The sequence below is a fragment of the Sander lucioperca genome, chromosome 3 (genome assembly GCF_008315115.2).
Source record: "Sander lucioperca isolate FBNREF2018 chromosome 3, SLUC_FBN_1.2, whole genome shotgun sequence".
Classification (NCBI taxonomy): domain Eukaryota; kingdom Metazoa; phylum Chordata; class Actinopteri; order Perciformes; family Percidae; genus Sander; species Sander lucioperca.
This window is the reverse complement of record NC_050175.1, coordinates 29,867,269-29,893,728: the sequence shown is the minus strand read 5'-3', so window position 1 is coordinate 29,893,728 and position 26,460 is coordinate 29,867,269. Positions and strand designations below refer to the sequence as shown.

The following is a 26,460-nucleotide window of genomic DNA, read 5'->3' as shown; positions in this document are numbered from 1 at the left end:
GTATCCATTTTAACAGGTATTATACTGGATTAACAAACTGTTCACTGTTAGTTTATGGACACCTCATAAATCACACGCAAACAATGAACTCATTGTTGGCAGCGTGATGGAGTGTTGGTTTACAGGCACATTCATATTAATGCTTCATAAACATTATAAATGACTATAAATGTTTCCTGTTTTTTCTCTCTCTCTCTGGTTCTCTCCGCTGTTATGTCACAACCCTAAAAAGTGTCACCCTGACATATTTGATGTTACTGCAAGAATTGCAAAGATGTTACTCAGAAATCATTTTTATGTATAAAAAGAAAGAAAAAAAGGGAAAAGGTGGTGGTGGGGTAGGGGTCTGATAAAACATTCATGATCACCTGAGTTTGGAGGATTGGACACAGAGCCCCTTATTCAGCTTGTGGTATGCCGTTATAGCCATTTTATAAGCTTGCTCTCCATGTTCTTTGGTCATTGATTTTCTTCTCTGCCCCTTTCCATTACCTGTTGAGATGGGGGATTTTTCTCTTCGTCGAACCACACACACACACACACACACACACACACACACACACACACACACACACACACAATCCTCTCTATCTGTCTTTCTAGCCACTGGCACCCTGGTGTATTTCTCCATCTCCTCCGCCTCTTGTAGCAGGAATGACAGGCCATGAGGAATGACAGTGGCTCTGTTTGTCATACAGTAGCAGCAAGAAGCAAGGATTTTTAATTGCATTGGAGAATCTTCATTAAAGAGAGCACATGGGGGCGGGAATGGGGGAGAGGGCTGCATGGGGCGGCGTCGGGGGGCACTCTGAGCCTGGTCATTAGGAGAAGGCACTAGCAGTATAGAAGGGTGGGCCCTCTTTGCATGCACACTCAGAATGCCTGCCGTACCTCGGTCATTTGTAACATAATAAGTGCCAGCACAATGACTGCAATGCGAGAAAGCACACCACAGGGAAGAGAAGGGGGAAGGGAGACAGCATGTCTGTCTAAAAGAGGGACTTTTTTGTCTTGATTAGAAAGTATAATGAGCTACTAAAGAAACAGGAAGGAAAAAAAAGATCTCTCCTGAGACTGATGGAAAACAAATTAATGTGGTGATTTGGATTTAATTATTATTTTTCTATTAGTCCACCATACAAAGACAGGGACAGCCGTCAGAAGCGAGTAGCTGTGCTTGCATTTATTGATTTTTGCACAGACACATTCAGGGAATACAGATTCATCTGCTCTCCTCCCCACACAATCCACTATGTGGGATTCCATTAACACAAGAAGCTTCCAGCAACTCTGAGATGTTTAATTTTGAACACCATAAATGAGGCTTAAAATAGTGTTCACACACAAGAAAAGTGCCCTAAGGATGTCTTTTTATGCAATTGAATTAGGCCTCACTTGTTGTTGTGTCCTACATAATAACTATTAAATAAACACCCAATAAATTAAATTAAGACAATGTTCTGTAGAATGAGTCGACTGCTATTGTTCCTCTCTGCCTCCAACATACACTGCTATGATAGTTGAGTTTAATTTAATCTTTTGTTGTGGATTAATTTATGAACTGCAATTATTCTTCCCATCTATGTAGTATCTTCTCTTTGTAGCATCCTTTCAATACATCAGTAGTTTTCAACACAATGCCTTGTGAGATGTAATGATTTGCAAAGTCAATGATTTGAACTGCCTGTGTGATTGAAGCACAGGGGACCAATTTGCAGCTGCTACGTATGTGTAGAATATTGGTGTGCCTCAAGTAGCACTCATATTCTCTCGTTGACATGAAATTCAGCAATAATGCCAGATGAACGCTGTTATTGATTGGTATCCTACTATCCCCTTAGAAGGTTTGCAGTAAATGTAATGGCTTTGAATCTGTAGACCCAATTATAGATATTCTGAAACTCTGCCCATGTGACAGTGAAACATGCATTAATCATTGACCTTTAACCCCAGAATCATCTACAGGAAGCAGGTTCAGGGATGTTGTGTTTTTTGTGACACAAATGTTTTTAGCCATCCCAAAGTCGTCCTTATGATTCACTGTCAACTTGAATACACATTGTACTTTTCAGTAAATGCATAGAAAATGGCCTAGATAAATGTGATCGACCAAAAAATGTTTTCCATGCAAGGTTACCAAGGACACCCCTGCACAGTCAAAATGAGTGCACTTAGAGAGTGTTATTGTGGTGAATGTAACTGAGCAGAACCCTCTGTTGCATGATGTAATACACAGAAGGGAGAAATCATCATAATAGCAGAGTAGTAGAGTGACTCATTCGTTGATGAGGTACATTCTCACTGTCATTCAATGAAGAGATGCAGTCTGTGTGCACATGTTGTCAGTGTGTGACCGAGAGAGAGAGAGAGAGAGAGAGAGAGAGAGAGAGAGCACATTAGTATGTTCCTTTTCTGGGAATGAGGAGTCATTTGTGCCAGGAAAGTGGAGAAACTAGTCCCAGCCCTACAGTGATGCATCTCTCCATGAAGAATTAGATCACAAGCAAATGTCACCCCAACCTGAGCAAAGCCAAATGACCTTGAATCAAATAAAAACACATTTGTACCCACTTCAGTGTGTACACACGCCACACAAAATGTCAGCAGATTTTCCAATTGCTAAACCTGCGCCTAAGTGCAGGAGTTTAGCTAAGGTAATCAACCTAGTGTTTTCCGTGTGAATATCACCCTGCAGGAACCCTGCTGTTGAATACAGTTAATGACAGTTACTGTCTTATAATTGAATCAACTTAAACTAAAGTGGCATGAAATTTCCCTTACTCAATACTGACAAAAAAGAAAGAAAAAGAAAAACAGGTGCACACACACACACATACAAACTGACATTGCTTACATTCTGTGACTCTAATTTCTCTAATTCTGCTTTTTGAGACGGCTGAAGCTGAGGGGATTTTTCAAGGGAAATTACTTTCAAGCTTCAGTGCATTACTTAATCATAGTTTACATGTAACTAGATAAGTGACCATTGTACTTTTTACATTACCATTATACTGAGGTGTTGCTGTGTTCCCCTCTCTTTTCTGACCCGCATAAAAAGCATGATATTAGTTATTACTGTAGTGCAATTGTAACCAGTTTGTTTCTTTTTTCCTTTTTTTTACATGAATAATGCATGGTCATTACCTGGAAAAATAAGAAACATTATCGTAATTCCATGGAGACCAGTTGTACTTCTATTACAGTAAGTCATCTACTAGTGATTTGTAATGCAAAGGTAAGCTACCTTTTATGGGATTCCACTGAAATGCTAATCAGCAGGAGGCTCTCAGCTCATATTGACAGACCTTATTTTTGGCCAAATCAGTCATCAGAGATTTAAACACTGTTCCGTATCTGCAAGTGAAGCTTTCTTGTTAAGAGGATACTTTGACAAGTTTGATTTGGAAGAGAGTTCCCTGAAAATTTGGATTAAAGCATGGAAAAGGAATAATGTTATTTACACTGCAGTGTGCTGAAAAGTGGAACTCGTAACTAATCTCAAATTAGCCATGCCTTGTGTTACATGACTAGCATTTAGTGTGAACACTGACTTTTTTTTAGGACACACCAAACTCATGTGAGTGAGAATTTGGCACCTTCATTGATGGGACATTAGCCCTAATTATGCAACATCTCCAGGCAACAAAGTGAATCATTTGATATGAAAAAAGACATAGTCACTGATACAGATAACAGTCCTGGAGGTGTATTGTGTCGTCTTGCGCTCTGACTTAAAATTCTGAATAGAAAGAGTCATGTTGAAACTGCCAATATGGCTTTCAAAGATTATTTGCTAAAATTGTGAAATTAATCATTTCCTTGTCCGTTGAAAAAAAAACGTGAAGAAAGAAACTCTTATGGACATCTTATATTGAAACTTCATTTGGTGAAATAGAAAAGAGCCAAAGAAAATAAGAGCATGGTAAGTGTGTGTGTTAATGTTTTGACAAGAAAAACAAGAAAAATGACAATTAAATTCAATGAAATGGTGCTTCTGAAAGGTTAAGTTTGGTACAAGAAGAGTAGGAAAACAGCTATGAATGTGTTTCATTCCCTTCAAATGTCCCTGTTCAACTATATTCTGAACACATGTCAAGATAATGTACTGCCACTATATGTAAATTGCCATTGCTGTCACATACATCCATACTGTGGCTATTCAGCAAAAAATAATTACTAGTCTGATTTGACATATGTTTCATGCCCAAATAATTGTAAGAGCTGCCTGAAACATGAGTGGTTTTAACAACCACACATGACTACATGTGAAGCTTACTTTACTCAAAGTACCTGTGTATATTTGTGGATACCATAAAAAAAACAATATTTAAGAGCATATATTTGTGTGCAAGGTGAATTAGGCCTGGGTTTGTCCTACACGTTGATTCTGAATGTATTTGTTACCTTACCTACATACAAATAAAAGCAGAAACCACAAAAAAAATAATCCAAAGTAAAATTGATGCTAATACATTGTTTCAAAATGCTTCCTTTGGTCTAATTATAGACCTTAAAGTCTCATTTAAATGCGGAAAAAATGTCCATGCATACCATGAGCTATTTTCAGATGAGGTGTGTCAAGGCCATCAAAAATCCATCTATTGAACAAGCTTTCATATTACTCCAGAGGTGTGTTTGAACTGTGTATAAAGCCAAAGCGCTATTATAGAATGTATGAAAAAAGCCCCCCCTGCAGATATAATGTCCACAAACATATTGCAGAACAACATCTGTACTCTTTTTAATCAGTAATGCATAAGACAAAATGTTCAGCACAGTAATGCTGTTTTTTAGTGTTTGGAGAAATCTGAGTTCCTGTAGCTGAACATCTGAGGAAACGTGTTTCTTATTAATGTTTACCATACAGTTTGAGTAAAATGTTGTGACTTTCCCACAAAAATTAATTGTTTGATATGCAAAGTCTGAGATTAATGAAGCCATATGAACAACCTTTCCCAACATCGGTTACATCTTGAATAAACCATAATATTTCAAAGCAAAATTAGAAATTGAAGGCATTATGCTAACATATTTACATACAACATGATCAAACAAACCCTTTTGAGTTCTTCACACATTTTGTACAAATTTTAGGGCAGAGAGTTCAAAGGTACTTTAAGATTGTTCTGGTAATTTCTCTGCAAGACAATCTTTAATCCCTCAGAGTAATAACAGCTTGGTTCATCTGCATCATGAGCTGACATTTGCCTCCGAGCCTGATTGCCGTGTTTTAGAGCGCTTCATCCAAAAAAACTTAAACTTTGTGTTTAAAGATAAAACCCTAACTTTCCTTCAGCTCACTGTTGATATTGAAAACAAAAACTGAAAACATCAACAGTGAGCTGGGAGGAATTTTGAAAATGTATAGGCGTTATTGGTTACATCTTTACTGACCTTTTTACAGGCAACCTCTTAGATCCTCATGGGAGTGAATTCTTTATAAAGGGTATGGGCCTTGGAAGCTTCAACAATTAAGCCCACTGCAGAAAACTATGAGACAAATATAATGTGTATTGTCTACGTGCCTTAAACGACAAAGATCTGGAGTACTGAAGTCAGAAGGCGATAACATCTGTCTGTCAGCCTGTCACACCTGCCTGTGTGAAAGTTTCGTTATGAATAATAAATGAATCCTTTAAGTATGTTGGTGTCAAAGAGAGCATTGTCTCTTGGAAATGAAATGCAGGTTTGGTGTGAAATAATGATCTAATTTACAGTGGTATAATCCTTTATATGCCAATTGAGCATTTAGGATTAGTATTAGTAGAATTCAAATGAAATCCACACTTGTTCCCTGAAGCAAATTATTATTCTTTGAAAAAAATTATTGTAAATGTGTTTATTTCTATTAGTGTGACTGGGTGTATTTGTATGCATTTAATAATTAACTGTCTCTATTAATTTTTTTGATTGGGAAAATAAATTAAAACAGTACACAGTTCACAGTTCACATTGAGCTGTTGTGTTAATACGGCTGGGCAGGACTAGTGATTCATTACTGAATGATAATAAATAAAGTATTAAGGTTTGAAGTTTAGCAGGAATACATGCACGTATGGAGCAACTGAACATAGACTTAGGTGGGCCTAAGAGGGTGGTCTTAAGACGGTTTTAGGACTGATGAAAACAGGCCCTGTGTTAATTGATACTGGCAGGCCGCTGTTCCTCCTGGCAGTGTGCAGGCAGACATTCTGGCCTGCCCTCAGTGACGCCTGGTCAAAAATAGGGCACCACACAGCACAGTAATGATCACAATGGTGACATCATCTTTGCCTTCAGTGTGCTCTCCCCTCACTGCTCATCTGAACAAAGAGCAGCAGGCATGCAGGGAAGGGAGGCAGATGTCACTTTGTGTCTGGGGAACATTAAGACCAGCAAATGTTCTTTGAATCCTTGGAAAAGCCTTTTAGTGGTTGTGTGGGGTAAAACATTGCTCTGTTAAAAAAGTCACTAATTGAAAAATGGACTCCTTCTCTTCATGAATCAAGTGTAGGCTATGTTTTTTTTTTGTCAGCAACACAGAATTTAAAGATAACATTTCCACTGAGAGGACTTATAATCGCTGATTGCAATGGCGCAAACCTATGGTCGGAGAAGAATGTCCGCAAATAGCTCACAAGCATATTAGATGGTGCCCCTCAAACATGTGAGCTAAAGTGTTACCACATGTGGCCTTGCTTTTTTCGCCATTGTTGTTGATCTGTTTAGATGTATGTCTGCAGTCCTGTGTTTGAAGCAGGCCCATACACACTTTAAATAAAGCCAAACGTCATCCTCAAGTGGGCAAAGACTTCCTCATTATAAAAATATTAGTACATTGTCTGCCTATCTTCAATGAGAACATCACTAACAGAGATATTACACTGTAAGCATGCAACTGAACTCCACGCATCACAAATCTTTGGCCACATTTAGCCTGAGGTTTGTTGTTCTACAAAACCTTTAAAAAAAGAACCCATGTCTTGGTGAGAAGGTTTTTGAAAGCAACACAACATAGGAAATTCCCCCAGGACAACGACCTACAATATGTGCTTTGTAAGTTCCCTCAACTCTGCTGTGTTGCATGTTTGTTTTCATGAATCTTCAATTTGATTTACACTGGAAATAACTCACAACCTTGGCCTGGATGTTGCGTCCTAGAGGTTTCTCAAAAGGCATAGACTCTTGCTCTTTGTGCTCTTGAAGACACTGAGCTTGTATTGTAGTTCTCCTATAAACCAGCCTTTGTGGCATTCATGTGTCTTCACAAACAGAGAGTGGGAGAGAGGGAGGAAGGGAGGCATAGAGAGAGGGAGGGAGAGAGAGAGTGAGAGGAAACAGATTCTCAAGACCTGGACGAGTCGTGGGAAAAGAGGGGTCTTGTAGAGGAAAAGCAAGAAATGTCTCAGGACATTCCTTTGTGATTACACAGCCCTTTACAAATCCAGACATTCTTGCAGTTATTCTGTCTTAAGGCTTGAGTTTAAGTCAATTTCAGGAGCAGAGTGTAAACATCAACATCTCCATGTCCTTCAGGTTGTTGTGAGACGTTGTTCCAGTTATGTTTTGTGATTTTTAAAGCTATTTTATTTGGAAAAACAGCAAAACCTGAGGGAAACGTCACCACCAATTTGAACTAATTAGGCTTTTTTTTTTCTAGCTCTGCACATAGGAAAACTTTGATTTTGCACCATGGCATTTTGTACAGCTGGGATAAACAGCACAGAGAGACAGGTAGATATGCATCTCATATCCACACCACATAAACAAGAGGATTTAAGTAAGAGGAGGGCATTGTGTGCAAATATCAGGTTACATGCCCATGATCTTAGTTGAAAGCATTGGCTGCCCCCAGTGGGAAAAGAAGCATGTTCCTCCCTTGTCACAGCTAGCATGAATGAGAAACAGCTCCAAGGAATGCTCCATTATCATCCTATCAGCAGCACTGGGGGAGGAGAGCTTGTAGTCTCTCTTCATGTAGCAGAATCATGTGTCTGAAGGAAGAAGGGGGGGGCAGTGGCATTGGCCTACAGACCCGCAATTGGTTTGAGCATCCTCCTCCCCAACTTAACAGACCTTGTACTTCCTCATTTGTCTAGGTCATGCGTCCTTTTTGTCAGTAATTAATCTGCAGCACCAGCACCGCCCTCCTATATTTATCCTTTTCACTCTCAGTTTCTCCTTCACCTCTTGTTCTGTTAGCCTTGGGTAGATTTACACTCGGTTAGATCACTGACTGTTCACTGTTGTATCCATGCGACTAATAAAGGATTGCTCGGCCTGTCAAGTGCTACATTTTACCAAGCATGATGAGTGTCTTGTTGACCTCCACATTATTATGCATCTGCTGTGCAACAGGGCTCCCTCTTCGCTCCAAACTGACCTTTCTGAGCCCCCACACACATAACACGAATTCAGTGTGTTACAGTTTTAGATGATACATTTTCACTTTCCTCAGTGAAAAACACACACACACACACACACACACAAACAATAACAATAACAAAATAAATTTAAAAAAGTATATGTTCAGGATAATCTTTGATCAATGCTTCCCGAGGTCTACTAAATTAGATGTGAGTTAAAGTATGCAAATCAAATGAATGCTGCTAATCCTGGATTTACTGTGATGACGGGATCTACAAGGCCTTTCAAAACAATTATTCAAATCAATGTAATTAAACCTGTTGAAATTGGCTTTAATTGCCTCCCTGACTAAACAAACACCAAGTTCTGGCATGCAAATAATAGTGCCACTCAATTGCCTCTTCCAAGGATGTGGAGGGAGAAAGTGTGAGCTGCAGCGCCACTTAGTGGCTGTTAGCTTCCTCTGGCTTTCATAATGACGCCAGCCCTGGACAGCACCAGCGTATACACTGTCTGTGTGTGTGTGTGTGTGTGTGTGTGTGTGTGTGTGTGTGTGTGTGTGTGTGTATGTGTGTGTGTGCTACCTTTGTTACAAAATGACCCAGATTCAGATAATTTTCAAATAATTCATAACCCTTATAGAAAAACACTTATTTAGCATTTGCTCAGCAGTGCTGGAAAGCATGTACGTAGCTGTAAGCAAACTTTTCACTTATTAATTTTGACTTGTGTTCACAGTGACTCCCTTGAGGCAGTCATTTTGAAAATGTCAAAATGCCATGATGCACGTAAGATGCATCACATGACCCAGTTTAGTCGAAATCCAATGAGTGGTGTGTGTGTGTGTGTGTGTGTGTGTGTGTGTGTGTGTGTGAGAGATATTTTATATAAAAGACAGATACTTGAAACTTGAATTACATTAACTTTCATGCCAATACATTCAATTTAAAACTGCTACAATTTAGATGTTTTAACAGATTCATTGATCACCATTTTAATGCGTGAATAAATCATGGCAGATAAAAATATAAACATTTGGCCATTTGTCTCTCTTCCCATTTCGCGATGGCTAATATATTCCTTCATCACATTAATTGCAACATCTTCTCTATTGTCATTGTACTAAATTGACAGTCGTGTACTAAGTTCATTTTTCCACATCCATGTCTTTGCTGCTCATCACATTAGGAAGTGTGAGGTTTATCAAGCTAGTTTGCCATAATCATAATAATCAGATGTCAAACAATGATAATAAAAAACAACTCATTGCTGTATCACTGTCAAATGTAATTTATTAAAAGTGAAAGTTCTGCAATTATGACTTAACTTTAGTAAATGTAGAAGTGTTATCAACAATATGCAGCCTATTTAAATATCAAAAGTAAAAGTGCTTATTATTCATAACTGCAGAGTGACCCCTTACAGAATGTTATAATATCATTATGTTGGAGTTTTATTACTGTTGCAGATATTTAAACAGCATGTTAATGTTGTTAATTGAGTTGTTTTTTGATTTGATACACTGTTGGGTAGTTTGTTCTGTAACATGGCTACATATTTCATTCAATCATATATTTTGTTAAATCTTTTTTGTATTCATATCTAAATTAGCAAAGTAACTGTAACTAGTTTCCAAATCAAGTAAAAAGTGCAACAATTCCCTTTGAAATGTTGTCAAGTAGGAGTATTAATTAGCATCAAATGTAAATAACATAAACTTAAGCGCAGTACTTGAGTAAATATACTTAGTTACTTCCCACCACTGCCTGTAATATATGATAAAAATGAAAAATGAAACTCAAACAGAACACAGGCTGAACTGCTACATTTATCAAATTAAATGACTTAATCAACATTTCAGGAGGGGAACTGCATCCTCAAATAGTTTTCTGTCAGACAATAGTCTGAGAAAGTATGGCATCTCACCTGCTACACAGTGTTGTATAGTTTACTGTATATCTGCTTTATTCACAAGTTATATTCCAGACTTTAAACCCCAAATTGTTTATTTTATTTCCAGCTGGATTCACTGTCTGTTTTGAGCTGCTTCAGATGCAGTGTTTGCCAATATCCCAAACTCACTGACACAAACTAGCAGTGGTGATAACTAAAAATCCATGGCACATGTAATACTTTCCACAATACACTGGCACATCTCATACTGTTACAGTAATAATGCTGGCTCATTGTCTTTTCGCATACCTCATTCCACATTTTTGTAGATCACCCAATCTTTGTACACGGACACTACTCTCTCGTTGTTTCACTTGTTTTGTTTTAATAGTTTAAAATTCAGTAACAAATATTTGCTCCAGGGACTTCAACTCATGTTAAGCCATTAAGTAACACTTTTTTAGGATTGTACACAGAGATCTTCATAAAGCAGCAGCCTGCCTGTGTTGAGTACTGAAAACCATGCTATGATTACAGAAGTGACAAAGGAAATTTGAAGCATCCTGTATGTGACATATTTTGAGAAAGAAGCAGACTCCCACTGATAAAATAAAATCACGTTAGGTGTAGTCAGGTTATTCCAGAGCCCAAATGTTGTATTGTAGAGCCATGTATGGGCTTGTATTTGTGCAAAAAACATATGCAGTGTGTCAGCATTGGAGTTGGTGGTGGAATAAATCAATTGATCCCAATTGATTTATTTAAGCCACATGAGGACGCTATTTGACTATATTTGAGGCTTCAAAATCGGTGTGAGGTATAAAATTTGATTTTATCATTGCCATAAATCTGTCTATTCTACTCTGGTTGCATTAATTTAGTGGGCCTAGTTAAAACTGTCCTTAAAAAAAAACTGTGCATAAGGATAATAAACCACCTGAAACAATCTTCTAATCTAAACAACTCCCTCCTGAAGCTTCATGAAGCATTGAAGTTCCAGTAAATTGGTTTGCAAAATTGTTCATTTTACACAAAACCACCTGTTGGTCAAAGACTGTAAAACAGGCAGATATATTACAGATAATCTCAACCATCTGTGATATAGGCCTAATGTATTTTGTGCCAATAAATGTTGGGAAGAATGATTGTCATCAATGAAAAAAAAGAAATCAATTTTGATGTAATCCATTTATGACCTATTCATATAGTGTCTATTTTCTGATAAGTAGGCCTATGCTTCAGTGAGTAATGCATCAAATGTGTGTAATCAGTCCTTTGGTAAATAAAAGTTTTATAATAATGGCATGAGTGGCAATACTAGTGTGCTAAAACTGGAGTGGCAGTGGTTTAACAGGGCAGAGGGCAGTGGATGTGCTTGTGTAACTAGCTAGGAAAATGATGTAGAGGGGAGACTTTATTCGCTTTATTCAGGGCAATAATTTATCACTGTGTTAGACGCCATCAATGACGCCTTGTCTACAAACAATACAAGTCTACAATACTGCTTCGCTGAAAACATCTGGATACTCGACAGTCGACAAGCTCCGAAGCCTCGGCACATGTTGTTCGTGTTGTCTACGCGTTAACAAGTATGCAATCCCGCATATTTGAACTGGTTGGCTTTCCATAACATCACTCCCTTCGGGTCATTGCGTCAACAGCAGTCAACACAGACGCCATCGCTTCTGTTGTGCTAGCTTAAGCAAGGAAGATTGAACTCAAAGGTGAGGATGTTTAAATGCTGACAGCAGTGTATTGTGTTAGAAATATAGTGTATGTAAAATGACACCTAGTACTGAAACTGGTTGTCTCAAACAAACATCGTTCAACGTTAAATTTAGCGCCACTGATTTCACAAAATATCAAGGCTTCTCAACGCCAGCGTACAAATGACAAGCTAACCAGCTAGCTAGCTAATAGCTAAGTGAGTTTTCAGCCGCTGTAGCAAACAGCTCTTCCGAAAAACAACAGCTGAACCACTCTGTTAGCACATCTGAACAGCGACAAGGGAGGCAAGTGTTAAACTGCTTCTTTTTCTTTATTAGCTAGCTAACGTACGTTATTTTGTAGCTAACCGAACGTTCAACGGTAACGTTACTTGTCGCATATGAAATGTGCAAGGCAATCGGATATATAGCTAGCTATATGTATAACAATCAAATATGTATAACAATCAAATATCTATAACAAATATCTATAACAATCAAATATGTATAGCAATCAAATATATAACATTCAAATATCTAGCTAGCTAGCTACAACCACCAAATATCTATAACAATTAAAATATCTAAACAGTGACGTGAACGTTTCGAGCAGGAAGCGTTAGCAGAAATAACCATAGACTGTATATAACGCTAGGGTTAGATTAGCTAGTGCTAATGTTACCATTTAAGCGTCATTCAACTTTCGATAGTCGGCTAATTTAACGTCAGCTAACTTAACGCTGACTAGTTGAAGACAAGTCAGGCAGGGTAATGTTGGCTCACACTGAAAACACAAGACGTTAACATGTTTTTACTCAATTTCAATCAATGACTAAGCTGTCTGCTGATACTATTTTTTTTTTTTTTTTTTTTTTTTAAAGGTATGGTTACTAATTGATAGGGATATTGATGCATAGCCATTTGCTCAGCTGGTATTATTTTGTCTAACTTAATTAAACCTAGTTAAAACTACTGCAATTATTAGGATTTAAGATTCAAAATCCTTTATTAATCCCAAAATGGAGAAATTCACACTGTTGCAGCAGCAAGGGATAAGAGGAAAAACAACCAATTCTGTAATAAATCCTTTAATGTTAGCTATATGTTGTTTCAACGCTATGGTCATTGTGACTAAGGCTGTGGTTTGTGGTGCTGTTGAATTGTGTTGCCCTCATTAACCTAAATGGATTGGACAAAATGTTAGAAACACGTTTCTGTGTAAGGCAACGCAATTCAACAGCACCACAAACCACGGCCTTCATCATTTTGACCCTTAAAGTCGAACCGACACCTCTCTGAAACAGTTGCAATGTAAACTGAACGTTAAAAGCTTTGTGAAGGTAGGATTCATTGCAGGGTGTTTGTTTCCCAGGAGACAGGACACACCTGCAGCTTGTTACATAAATTAATGGCAGCAGCAAATGGAACTATATCTGTAACTGGTAGTTAACCACACCAATACAAGTTTTTATGTATATGCAAATTGTTGTAGGTTATTTCTTCCTAGACTACTAAGTTTTGTTCATTGTTTAATGATAAAACATTTACGTTTCCCTAAATATCTTGTATTCTGTTTTTGGTGGTTAAAAGGTTTAATTGCTGTGTTGAGGTTAAAATGTTTTTTTTTTTTTTTTACTGCTGATCATTTCAGTCTGACAGGCTGCAGGCTTGCTAAGCTATCTTTGACCACAGCTGCTGTAGCTAATAGAGCCATATCACTACCAGGGCGTAACTCATACTGCACCACCTTTATGTTTGACTTTTAGCTAATACAGCAATAGCACTTAAGGTTACTCAAATAAAAATAATGAGAATATTACAATTTACTTGACCGTGCTCTAATCGTTGGATTTAGTAATGCAGCTTAATAATAAATGATCCCAGTGTCTCATAACTGTTTTAGAGCACCTTGCTTGTTTAGATACACAGCTCAGAGTGCTACTGCTTGCTCCATGGAAGTGTCATGTTCATGTGACCGAGTTCATAGTCCCAAAGATAGGCACTGATACCAAGTCCAGGAAGCAGAACGGTGTCAAATTTGAGTGTTTGCAGACATACAGTCAGGTGCGCTCCATCAACAAATCTGACACGCTCACACAAGCATTATTACTAGAAAGATTGAGAAGTTGCAGGCCCTTTTTAAAAGTCTGTGCTGTAAAATGTAAACTTCATGCCCTGTTTCATCATTGGATGGGGAATAAAAGATGCATTTGTGAGCAAGTTCTTTCTGCTTCCTGCTAGCTCATCTCAACTATCGTACAATAATATCTTTTGGATTTCTCATCTTCACATCGCAACAGGCAATCCATGATGGACTCCAGGTCTCGCAGACTGCCTTTTTGTCTGCCCAGCAGCTCAAGATCTTCGTACACATCCAGTCCAACAGTCTCCTCCTCATCACTGGGCTCTAGTAGGTTGTACAGTAGGGAGACGGTGCTGAATAATGACCGCTTCCCGAGGGCATCATCAGCTTACAAAGCAGACCTGGACCACCAGGTAGGCTTACTACACACACAACACACACACACACACACACACACACACACTTTTATTTGGGTAGGTGTTGTTTAGCTGTCATTGTAAAAGAACACTAGCTTTTATTTAATTCAGCCTGGTATGCAAAGGTCATGTACGGTGTCAACGTCAGCTAAAATAGTGTTGGTTTAAGTTGGATAAACAGTCAAGAGTGACAATAACAACAACTGCACTTATTGGGCCTGAGTTCACATCATCCTGCTGTATCTGTGTTTCTATTCCACTTGGGGCTTTAGTCATCTGCCTTTCTAGTGCATTCCAGAGAGGGTGTTCAAGTAAGCTCCTTTCTTACAGGTTCCCTTAGGAGCATGGTACAGTAGCTGACTACATATACCATTGGTTCACCAGCAGACACTTTGGAGGTCTTTTTATAGGGCAGCCTAGATTCCTTGGGACACGAGCGTATTTCAGTCCTGCTGCTTGTCAAGATAGTGTTACTGTTGGCCTGGGCCCTGTCTAGTTCCTGTTCTTTCCAGAAGAGTCCAAGCTAGGTGACCCAACAAACCGCTCACCATGGCTTTATTTTTTTATGGGCATAATGAGATGAGCACCAATTTAAGTTATTCTCTTAAAATAGTATGCATTGAAAGACAAATCTATATTGTACACACACACACACACTACATACTGGCTCTGCTATTCTCCAAAAGAGACATGCTACTCTTACAACGTGGGGTTAGTAAACAGTAGAACGCAGCATGGAGGCCGACTAATGAAGTTTATATATGCCGACTAATTTAATGTTTGAGCGCTGCTTGGGGGGAGACAGACAGAATTTGTGACAAAGTCGACCTGCGTCACAGCATTGCACCAGAAAAGGGCCGAAAATTAGCGTGTTCACCCAGCTGTCTGTTACTGATTTGGAGCTGGAGTCGATAAATACATTTGTCCTGGGAGTGAATGCACATTGTAACTTTTCCCACTACAACCAAATGTTAGTGGGTATAAGTGGGTTTTTGGCAAGTGGGTAAGGGGTATTTCTTAACAAGAAAGCAACTTGTGTGCATACATGTTTAGTTAGTGTTCTACAGTTACAGGCCATTTAAGGTATCCTGTGGAGGTTTCTTACAGTTACAGTATGTTTACACTGGGTTTTTCTTGCCAAAACACACCAACTTGTTGAATGCATATCCTTCCTCATAGAACATTTCCAAAGCCAATCTTCTGAATATGTTAAAACGTTTTCTAAGTTTACGAGATGCAAACAAAACGGGGCGCCTGCGCCACTATTGATTGTGCCACTACTAAAACACAGGAAACATTTACACATTGTTGTATTACTTATTTGGCCCTGTGTGTGATTACTAACTAATGCTACTTGTTATACCTTCTCTCCTTTTGAAGCGCTCTCGTCTCCTGAGCTCGTCCAGAGACTACAGCAGCTCTGACAGCCGCTCCCCCAGCTGGAAGTTGCCCTCTTCTCTGACATCGTCCAGCAGATCTTATGATCGCCCGTGGGCTGAATCCTCCCTCAGCAGCAGGAGCAAACTGGTACTGAAGCTGTACTGTCTCATTTGTCTATAGCATGCAAAATACAGTCTTGGTCAAAGGTATTTTCTAAAACTTTAAACCTATTAGTTTAGAGGAATATTGCTGAATGATGTCATTGAAATATATTCAGTTTTTAATGTCTGCCTTAATTTTCCCAGACTGATTCTGAAGGGAGGTTGGGGATGCACTCTGGTCTGTTGAATGCCAGTGATGATGGCGATTCTAAAAGGGCCAAACTGTCATACAGCAACAGAGGACTGTACCCAAGAACGACCAGCACCTCAGTTACAGGATCCACTTATTCCAGTACTGGGCTTAGCAGTGGCAGAGGTACATAATACCAGACCTGTGGAGGTCATAAGAAAAACTGTTACCCTAAGGCTAGTCCATATCCTTCGCGTTCCACTTCCGGGATTGCTCCGGTGCGGCAGGAAATTCTGCCGGATGCATGTATTTTCCGTTTCCTTCTGCTTTCTTTGTGTTGGAATTTTAAATTCGGTGGATTTATGAAGACTATGGTTGACTGCTCCTCAGATCTCTGCAGGGTAAATTGAGACAGCTAGCTAGACTATCTGTCCAATCTGAGTTTTCTCTCGCAAGACTATTTTGCAGCGGCTCTGTGCGAAGTTTAACACCGCCCATCACGATTCTGAATGGTTTAAAAAAATGCCATTAAACCAGAGCACGTTTTACTCCCATCCCCGAATGCTATGTGGAGTAGCCAGACCCTCCTTCAGCTCGCTTTGGAGAAGGGTCTGGCAATGCGAGACTACCCTAAAGGCTCTGACACACCAACCTGACGACCGACCGTCGGCAGAAAATGTAAAGCCCACGTCTTGCTTGATGTGATTTGTCTGGGCCAAGTATGACATTGACATTCGCTGAAAAGATAATGATATTTTAACTATTGCGCTTCTAACAGGCCGCGAGAAAAACACAACGCGAGGCCCAAGAAAGATGCACACGTCAGGCGCTCTGTACCAATGGAAAAAATGGTTGTATTTCCTCATTTTAGTTGACTCACCTTCAGTGGACAGCTGAGGCGTCTCCAAAATATGATGAGCTTTTTACCAACGTGTTGTTGGCTCCTTAGCAGTAGAAGCTAAAACAGATGAGTTGAAATGCCCGAAACTCAAATTACATAATGAGCCTATGATTATTCACAGTAAATTCACAGAAAATACCGGGTATTCAGTAGTCTGTCGGGTAGTCTGATCTGGCTTCAGTCCAGGTGGTAACAGTATTGAAACAGTGGTGCTCAAAGTAGAGATGATTTGAATAAGAATTAACAAACAGTGCTCTTGTCAACAAAGCTGTGCTAACAACAAATCTGTGGTAACATGGGTGGTTAATTAATATTGGCTCGCATTAGTAACAAGTCACCATGACACACTAAAGCAAAATATGATTGTTTTAGGGAAAATTAATTATAATATATATATATATATATATATATGCGCACTATGTTTCCGTAACTGTCATGACTAACTGACTGTCACTAACCCCCACCCCCTCCCCCAACCATCTTGTCGGTGATTGGCTGGAGTGTTTGTTGTATTTTGGTGCACAGCCTGTGCCCCTAGTGTTTGTTTGATGTTTACGACCCCTGTGTTGTCTCCCAAGACCGGGCTTTTTCACAGTGTATTCAGGGAACAGGCAGCTAGCGGATCAAAGAGAGATGCCTACGATTTGAGACAAAAATGAAATTGCGCTAAAACCATGCAGGAACTCATAGTGCACCTTTAAGTTGCAGCGACAGTCAATCTGATGCAGAAAGAACAAGCATCTTTTGAGGTAGTGACACCACCTCAATACATGTCTTAACTTTGGGTGAAGCTGTTGCTTGAGAAAAATGTAACCAAATGCTAACCTCAGTCATTTAGTCATTCCGTCTAATATTCAAATAACGTTTTTTAATTTGAGTTATATACTGTGTTGATTTTGTGAAATAGAATTTAAAAAACTTACATAGTAAGTTACACTGTTATTGAACAGCATTTTAATCAAGTGTCAAGACCATCCCGTTACCTTTCTTTTACTCGTTCACTCTAAACAGCTTCTATATTAGCAGGCTTAAGGTAAGCGTTGTCAGTTGGTCCAGTTAGCGACAAAACAGTTACACCTGGCAATTACTAGGTGTAAATGTGATAATTCTGATAATTCCAACAATGTTCAACTGATTTGGAAAATGAACACAGCAAGCCTCTAAACAGCTTGTCAATTCTTTTTCTTAACAGGTACAGGTCAAAAACAAAGTGACACTTATGATTCATCGTGGAGCTCATGCCGTTTACTTTCACGGTCGCCGTCATCGTCCTCCTCAAAGCCGCTGTTGTCCAGGAGAGAGCTAGAGACAAAGAACCAGCCCAGTCTCTCAGGTTTGGGAGACAGAAGGAGAAGTACTCCTGGATTGGCTTCCTCATTGTGTAGGCGTATTTTGTGATGTACACAACCTATGCAAATGTACTGTTACATATACTGTAAGCCAATTTCACACAAACTGCTCTTCTCTTCCCTCATTTCAGATCCGACAGACAGGGTGACGTCCACATATGCACAGGGCGCTCGGCCCAAAGAGAGTGCCTACTCTCCCTCCTTTTCCTCCTCCTCCTCCACTGCTAGAGAAAGCTCCCTAAATCGCCACCTCTCATCTTCCACCTCCCACCGCTCTTCTCCTCCAGTGCGTGACTTCAGCGACAGAACCCCATCCCGTTTCTTGAACGGCTCATCCACCCTCCACTCATCTCAGGAACAAACAAGAAACCCTCACTCCTCTTTAGGTATCTCCTCCTCTTACTCCTCGCACACCTCCAGGTACACCACTCCCCTGCCCAGACCAGAGGTCACGCTCCCTTCGAGGCCAGCCCCTGAAGGTGGAGAGACGGAGGGCCGCAGCTCCACCCGCCGCCTTTTGTCCCGTCTCTTTTCGCGGCGCTCCAGCCAAGACTCTTCTAGTGGATCCTCCAGTGTTCGCTCCCTCGATGACGACAGTCCATCAACTGGTGGAGAGTCTGTGGACAGTGACGAGGGAGCCAGGATGTCTAGTGTGGAGCCTGACACTAGAGGATCAGAGGCAACGCCAGGTAGCCTCCGGAATCGTAGAGCCGACCTCGCCCCTATCCAGGAAAACAACGATGGTTGTCGTAGTGGCCTGGCTCAGTCCAGAACGGCGTTGTCGAGAGAGCCTGGCGTTGGCAGTAGCAATACCAGCAGCAGCGGAGGAGGCAGCAGCTACTCCTGGCTTTCCTCCTCCCTCCGTGGCCGCTGCCCTCCCCTGCTCTCTCGCCTCAGAAGACATGCTCGGGACGAGAATGCGCAGTCATCTGCAGGCTTAGAAGAAGGCTACAGCCGTCCACAGCATTTACTGAGAAGGTGGGATGACATTGAGCATAAAGCAACGCAGGAAGATGAAGAAGAGGAGGAGGAGGAAGAGGAGGAGGAAGAAGAAGAAGAAGAAGATGAAGGAGCGGTTGGTTTAGAGCCCTTTGGCACAGGTCGTCCCTGGAGACTCGAGGATGAAACGTTACCTGAACTCGAAGATGCCTCGGTTGAATTTTCGCCGCGTCGCAGAGTCAGAGTATTTGAAAACATTTCACTTTCTATGGGCCCATTGGGTGGTGTTGAGAGCCAGCTGGATGGCCAGAAGGAGAAACCCGTTTCCAGCGTGGATCAAGAGAAGCTGCGCAAGATTAAGGAGAGGTAATGGATTTTGATCTCAGGCTGTACCCTTTTATAATACAAATGTACATCACATCGTAGCGAACTCCAAGCCTACAATAGAATGCTTCATTCTTAACTGTGTAATTTACAATTTTTAAAATATTGTCTTACATTAAAGTTGCAGGGGGAATTGGTCTCACAATACATATGACTTTTTTGTTTTCTTTTGAATTGTAGCCTCAGGCGACTTTATTAAGTAAGGTAGACCAAAAGTGGCTCTCGTGCCATTCTTACTGACTGCAAATCTCTTCAGTTTGTCAGATAATCGGTAACATTCTTCAGCTAGGCTAATTACTTCTTGGGCTGATGGTACATCAATACTGAACTTAATGTGTTTCCTTCTCTAAGACAGAAAACTACTGTCCCATATGCCCTCAAAAGTGTTTTTATAGTCTTACATTTTAAGTAATTCAGTTAGTACAGTACTAACTGAAAGTACTACTTTTATAAGTAAAGGTTTTTTATATATGAAACGAGATGTAAAAAATAGTTACTGTATCAACCGTAGAACTAAATATCCTCCTTTACTGCTATAGACTGCTGCTGGAGGATTCTGACGAGGAAGAAGGCGATCTGTGCCGAATCTGCCAGATGGGGGAGGAATCTGCCACCAACCCCCTGATTCAGCCTTGCCGCTGTACAGGCAGTCTGCAATACGTCCACCAGGACTGCATCAAGAGGTGGCTCCGTTCCAAAATTGGCTCAGGTAAATATATATATATATATATATATATATATTATATAAACCTATTACTTGGCTACAGCTTTCACCAAAACCTCGTCTTGTCAACCGAGTCAATGTGTGTTTTTCTTCTAGGCACAAACCTTGAGGCCATCGCAACATGTGAGCTCTGCAAGGAGAAGCTGCGTTTGAACATAGACAACTTTGACATCCAGGAGTTATACAGGACACATGTGCAAGTGAGTCACCATTTAACTTCCCTTAGTTAGAGAATTGAATTTCAAAATGTACAGCGCCTGATACATTCCTAATGAATTAAAAGCAACAAAAAAAACTGCTAAATGAAACTAAAACATTCATTTATCTTAGTCTTTTTTTTATTTTTGTGTGTGTCTATAACAAATTGGAAACATCCCCAAACCCCAGTCTGATATCTGATAATAATAATGAAGCATGGTATCCTGGGCCGATGTTGTATGACGTGTTTAAGTTAGCTAGACTAACATCATGTCAAAGTACCAGTTTACATATAAACAGATTGTTGACAGTTTAAAGGGGAAACCCCCTAAATGAATGAGTGGAAAAACAAAGCAAATGCAGATGGTTCCATGCAGGGCACTAGTGCTCATTGAATGGTTGGAGTACGATGTGAGTCGTATGCTATGGCGTTCCAGAGACTTTTAGAATCTATGCCATGCGGCTTTGAAACTGTTGTGGAAGCTCTTGGTGGCTCCACACATGTTGGGTTATCCTTTTATTTTGTCAACCTTCTACTGCAGGGGTGTCAAACATAAGGCCCGTGGGCCAGAACTGGCCCTCCGGTGAAAATTGCAGAGAAGTAATTAATTCCAAATTTACCACTTCTCAATCTCATAGAATATCGGTTATTTTTTCCGTAAATTTGCGAATGTAATCTTAGAAATTCTGAGTTTTTTTTTCTCAAAATAATACCCCTCTCTCCCAGGTCCGTAACATAATCGTTTTCTCCTACAATGGCCTTAGAACGCTGTCGTTAGGGTGGCCATCGTTTAGATTTTAACAATTCTGATTCCAGTTGCGATTCTTCCTTTCGATTCCGGTTCTTGTCAATTCTCCATTCTTTGAGGGGTGGAGTTGAAACGGGCCACATGCTTATTTCACAAATAAGAGGAAAGTTTTATTTTGATCCAATGGTGGGTTGCAGTTTTACTGGGATTTTCCAACATAAAATAAAGCCACACTAGAGCGCCGCTTACTGTGCTCCATGGCTGCAACACAAGCGCCTGGCAGGTACGGAAACCAAAACTTGCGCATGTTAAATTTGGAACCCATGATCAGATTTGAAACCAAATCCTCCAAACAATGCCAATAAAGAAACGATTCCACTGGAATCGTAATTTTTCGAACCGATTCCAAGTAGGAATCAGTTCTCGATGCCCAACCCTAGCTGTCGTAGCAGAAGCGACTTGCGTTTTCCAACATCAAGCTGACAAGAAACTCCGTGGCAGATCAAGTTTCTGATTTTTCTGGAGTAGTTTACTGGTCTGGCCCACTTGAGATCAAATTAGGGGTATGTGGCCCATGAAGTAAAATGAGTTTGACACCCCTGGTGTATTGTACTGTACTGTACATGTTCTGGATGAAACCTGTGCAGTTTACTGAAAGGTGTTTTTTTTTTTTTCTTGCTTCCCAGTCAGAATATGATGAGTTTATCAGCAGCGGTCTCTATCTGGTGGTGCTGCTGCATTTCTGTGAGCAGAGGTTCTCCGATGTCCTTGGAGCAGTCGATGCAGCTGGGGTGAGAACACACTCACATTTACTAGAGCTACAGTACTAATTCAGCTCTACAGTTTTTCGAATTACATCAGTCTTTTTCAACATTGTCTGAAAGTGCCATGTGTATGCTATTGCTGTCAATAGACTGTATTACAGGGTACAGTGGTTCCTGGTATTTTTGGCTGAACCGCAGCAAAGCGGGAGCCAGCCCTATAAACGTCAAGGTCTGTCCCTGAACGATAGTTACGCCATTGGTCGAAGGGAGTAATGACGTCACACCATTAGTCGGTCGCGTTTTCCCATTGGCCGTGGCTCTTTCAAAAGGAATAGGCGCGGCAGTGTTTCCGCTGGTAACGTCTTTGCCTCCGCAATCAATCAGCTGATGCGCTTCCTCGATGCACGGTTGTCAGGGCAGACAGGTGTTAGCGATCGGAGCAGAAGAGATATTAAAGAGTAGTGATAGTAAAATGGTCAGGTAGTCGTTAATGTACCTTGTAGGTTTCAGTGTAAATAATAAAATAAACGCTGCCACTTCTCGAACCAACACTTGAGGCTGTGGGCACGTTCATAATTCTCATGGGGTGTAACTTAGGTCTGTTGGTGTTTAACAAAGTAACACAATTACACTAACACTTAAAGCGCTCATATTATGCTTTTTGGCTTTTTCCCCTTTCCTTTATTGTGTTATCTCGTTTTTGTGCATGTTATAGGTTTACAAAGTGGAAAAGCCCAAAGTCCACCCGAAAGAGACTTACCATCTCCTACAGAAAACACTGTTCACAAACTGCTCCAAACAGCTCTATTGTAGTCCAGCCTTGACTTTCCTGACAAACGCGCGTCACTTTGTAACACACGTTATAATGCTCGCCTAGCTGCTAGCATGGCACGCCCTCATACTCTGCAACTGACAAGCTAGCAGTGCTGACCTAGCTACTGCGCATGTGCGACTCCCAACAAAGATGGAACAGAAAACGGAGAGCTCAACACACAGGGTGAAAAGAGGAGCTGCAGCAATGTGCAGTACAACAGATATATGGTGTTTTCTGAAAATTTAAACCACGTAAACCTATTCTGGTACCTCTAACTACAATTATGAACCTGAAAATGAGCATAATATGAGCACTTTAAGATCAGTAATCCAGAACAACAAAAACAGCTTGATTATTGTTGAATTATATTAAAGCAGTATCAAACATACACAGGCGGACACCGCTGTTCTTCGAAGCTGAAGAAGAATAGGGAGCAGATCTCTGGTCTCACAGCTGTAATATACAGTATACAGTAACTGCAGACGTAAGAGGACCGTGCAGGGCACAAGGGCGCAAAAGAAATCTTCACGACTGCGCATGCGCGAGGGATAAACTCAATAGCAACAGCTCTTAGAGCGCTATTCCTATACTCATAGAATCTGGAGTTACAATAACGTAACTATCAATATATGATATGCTACTTCAGTCACTTTAAGAACAAATAGTCCTGGAACCGCTACAGAAAATTGAAGATTAACATTTAATATCCATGATTCACATTATAGACGCTACCACTGACTATCCCTGCAACAATATGGCCAGAATTTAGCACATTGACCATATAGTACATAGTCCAGCCATATGCTAGGTTTCAACCTAGTCCTGTTTAGTTAGTATATATACTTGTTTGCACACAGCCTTCTTACACATTGATCTGTAGACAGTGATTCACACAATTTGAAAATGTTTAAATGATGAATTGTGGTCGAATATAAATCTTAAAAAAGAGAAACTGCTTCCTTCTCTCACCCAGTTATTCAACCTGGTGAGAATTCTTCATGAACACATGGACAATCTTGAAAGTATGTTTGCCCGATCCTTCTCTTCTATGCTTATGTTTGTTGAAAGGCAGTCCTGATATGCAAGCAAGCTTTTATCTGTAAATGCCATATTTAAAGCTGTAGTAGAGTGGTTGGATGAGGGTGGGGTGGGAAGTAAGGTGGGTGGGTGGTCTGATTATTACTATGTTATACCACTTATACTACACTTTTGTGCAACCAAGATTTAAACAACTTGTTCAGAATTGTCTTTTTATTGGCAAAAATCAATAAAATGTGTTAAAATAAATCAATAAAAAGCCGTAGTATAATGTAGATTGCTCACCCTTTTGTGTGTTCATTTTTATATTTATCATGTGGCTACATAATTTGACTTAATGTGTCTGGATTGCAGTTCCCCATGGGGAAGGTGACGAGGAGACGCGAGACAACAGACCATCTATTGACTTTTCTGACCTGGACGACGATCTCGAAGAGGAGTACTAATTATGTGAAAGGGGTGGATTATGGGTATAAAAAAAACGTGAGTCACTCGATGCCATATGGTAGCTCACCCAGTTTTCACACATGCTTTTGACATCATCATATTCATCTGAAATTGAGCGGCAGTGCACAGAACACGTCTCGCCTTTGTTGCAGGTGGCTTTTGCAGATATGCAAACTCGAAATGAACTAGTGCGTAAAAATATTTTGGTTGACACAACTGTAATTTTTTTTTTTCTCATGAGTGCACTTTATTCAATTATAATTAAATAAAAATGCAAGTCTTTTTAACTGTTAATACCACAAGTGCTTTAATGTTTGAATGAAAAGGCAGGAATTGAAATAGTATAGGACAATAAATGTCGATTAGTACTTGTGTGATGGTAAGATGGATGATTTTAGGAGAGAATATACAAAGTGGTGGTTATTCCTTTTGGTGTTCCTCTGACTTTTCCCACTGAGAAAGAGAAAAAGAGAACGTAACCACATCAACAAATGTTCTTCATCTTTGTTTCAGTGTTTGAAATGCTTTATGTATGTACAAATCTAGTTTCATGCTTTCAATTTTGAAAATAAAGATTAAATGCAACCTGCTTTTTTTGTTAAGTCTACTTTTATTATATATTGATTTACTGTTATCTATTTATGCTGCAGGTACAATATATAATATAGTTAACAAGTGTTTCCCATTAGCAGAATGCAGACTTGTCTGACAGGGCTTGCTGTAGTTGATGGTTGAAGCTCTGCTCCATTCTTTCTCAACTAGAGCTGAATTGCTGGACAACAACACTGCTGCCGCCTCTGACATATGAGTACTTCTAAATTAGTCCAGTTCCAGGCCTGGGATTCACTTCTCCTATTTGTTCAGCAATTCAAACTAAATGAAGTGAAACAAAAATGGCAGCTCAGTCTCAGGGCTCGACATTAACTTTTCAAGGCACTTCTCCTTTGGACAAGTACATTTACGTTTCACCTGTCCATGCACAAAAGTCACTTGTCCGGGTAAAGATTTATCATTTTATATATATATATTTTTTTGTGTTTTGCTAATGCAGAATTCGAACAAACCGTTGAAGGCATCCAAACACTATCAGCATTTAATAAAATTCAGTTGAAACAGTAGAAACAAACGTGTCCCGTATCGGTAAAATAGACGTAATGAGTGGCACATTACGTGAAGTAACATGGCATTTTATTTAGTTTCAGTTTTAACTTGTCCAGTGGGACAACTAAATTTCTCTTCCACTTGCCCTACAAAATAATCCACTTGTCCCGGACAAGCCTTAATGTCGAGCCCCGAGTCTGATCATCATGCTGCCTCTAAACACTTCAATAGGAATACTCTGAAGACTGAAAGGAAAAATCCACCCAAAAACACAATTTTCATTGTTCACTTGTTAACAGGGATATGTAATACATACATACATACATACATACAAGACATAATTCAGGTGAATGGGAAAAACTTAAGACGCTGATAGCAGCTGTGATGATTTGACTGAAACGGATTGACCATTGGTAGCCATAAATAAAAGTTGCTTGGATATAATATCTAAAAGTCAGAGTCAATAGAGCGATTAACAAATGTATTGTCGGTAGACCAACCCTAAAGGGTTTAAATTCCGATTTCCATTCTGTGAATAATTGTAAATATTAGCTCTACTGTTAAATGTGTGATATAGCACTGTGTACATTCTGGATTTTCCTCTTTAAAGTACTTGAAATGACTTTTGCACATGCAATACTGGTAAAGAAAATATAACTTATAGTTTACAATAATAGCTTTACATCACAACACTAATTACAGTGAACAAGATAGAAAAAGAGTCTTTGAAGGCAGGACATTTTATTGGAATGATACTGTACCTGATTTGAGCTGATAGATCTGTTTAGGAATGGTGGGGAAGTTAAAAAAAACAACAAAACAACCCAATAACATTTGGTTTACAATTTGATATGAATGGATGAACAAGCCGTATTTAGGCAGCTCCACAAAGTGAAAGGAAAGCTCAGGCTTTTGACATTCAAACGACTCAGAGCAT

General features: G+C 39.8%; 1 protein-coding gene and 1 long non-coding RNA gene across 4 annotated transcripts; one reads left to right on the top strand and one right to left on the bottom strand.

Annotated features, from left to right (window-relative positions):
• Positions 1-11,806: 11,806 nt before the first annotated feature.
• On the top strand, positions 11,807-24,888 carry marchf7 (membrane-associated ring finger (C3HC4) 7). Of its 3 annotated transcripts, none has more exons than XM_031306321.2 (11): positions 11,807-11,963; positions 14,246-14,441; positions 15,825-15,971; positions 16,130-16,301; positions 18,209-18,397; positions 18,497-19,670; positions 20,228-20,397; positions 20,509-20,612; positions 22,046-22,150; positions 23,911-23,959; positions 24,330-24,888. In XM_031306321.2, the coding sequence occupies exons 2-11, from the start codon at positions 14,253-14,255 to the stop codon at positions 24,419-24,421; spliced, it is 2,391 nt and encodes a 796-aa protein (XP_031162181.2). In that variant the 5' UTR covers positions 11,807-11,963; positions 14,246-14,252; the 3' UTR covers positions 24,422-24,888. The 3 variants fall into 3 exon arrangements, with proteins under 3 accessions (XP_031162181.2, XP_035855529.1, XP_035855530.1); XM_035999636.1 differs by lacking the exon at positions 11,807-11,963 and adding an exon at positions 12,039-12,251; XM_035999637.1 differs by lacking the exons at positions 11,807-11,963; positions 14,246-14,441 and having other exon boundaries at positions 15,839-16,030.
• On the bottom strand, positions 24,184-25,041 carry LOC116054662. Its single transcript, XR_004106115.2, has 2 exons — positions 24,557-25,041; positions 24,184-24,505 (listed from the first exon to the last, which is right to left on the bottom strand). It is a non-coding gene; the product is annotated as an uncharacterized LOC116054662 (long non-coding RNA).
• Between the last annotated feature and the right edge of the window lie 1,419 nt (positions 25,042-26,460).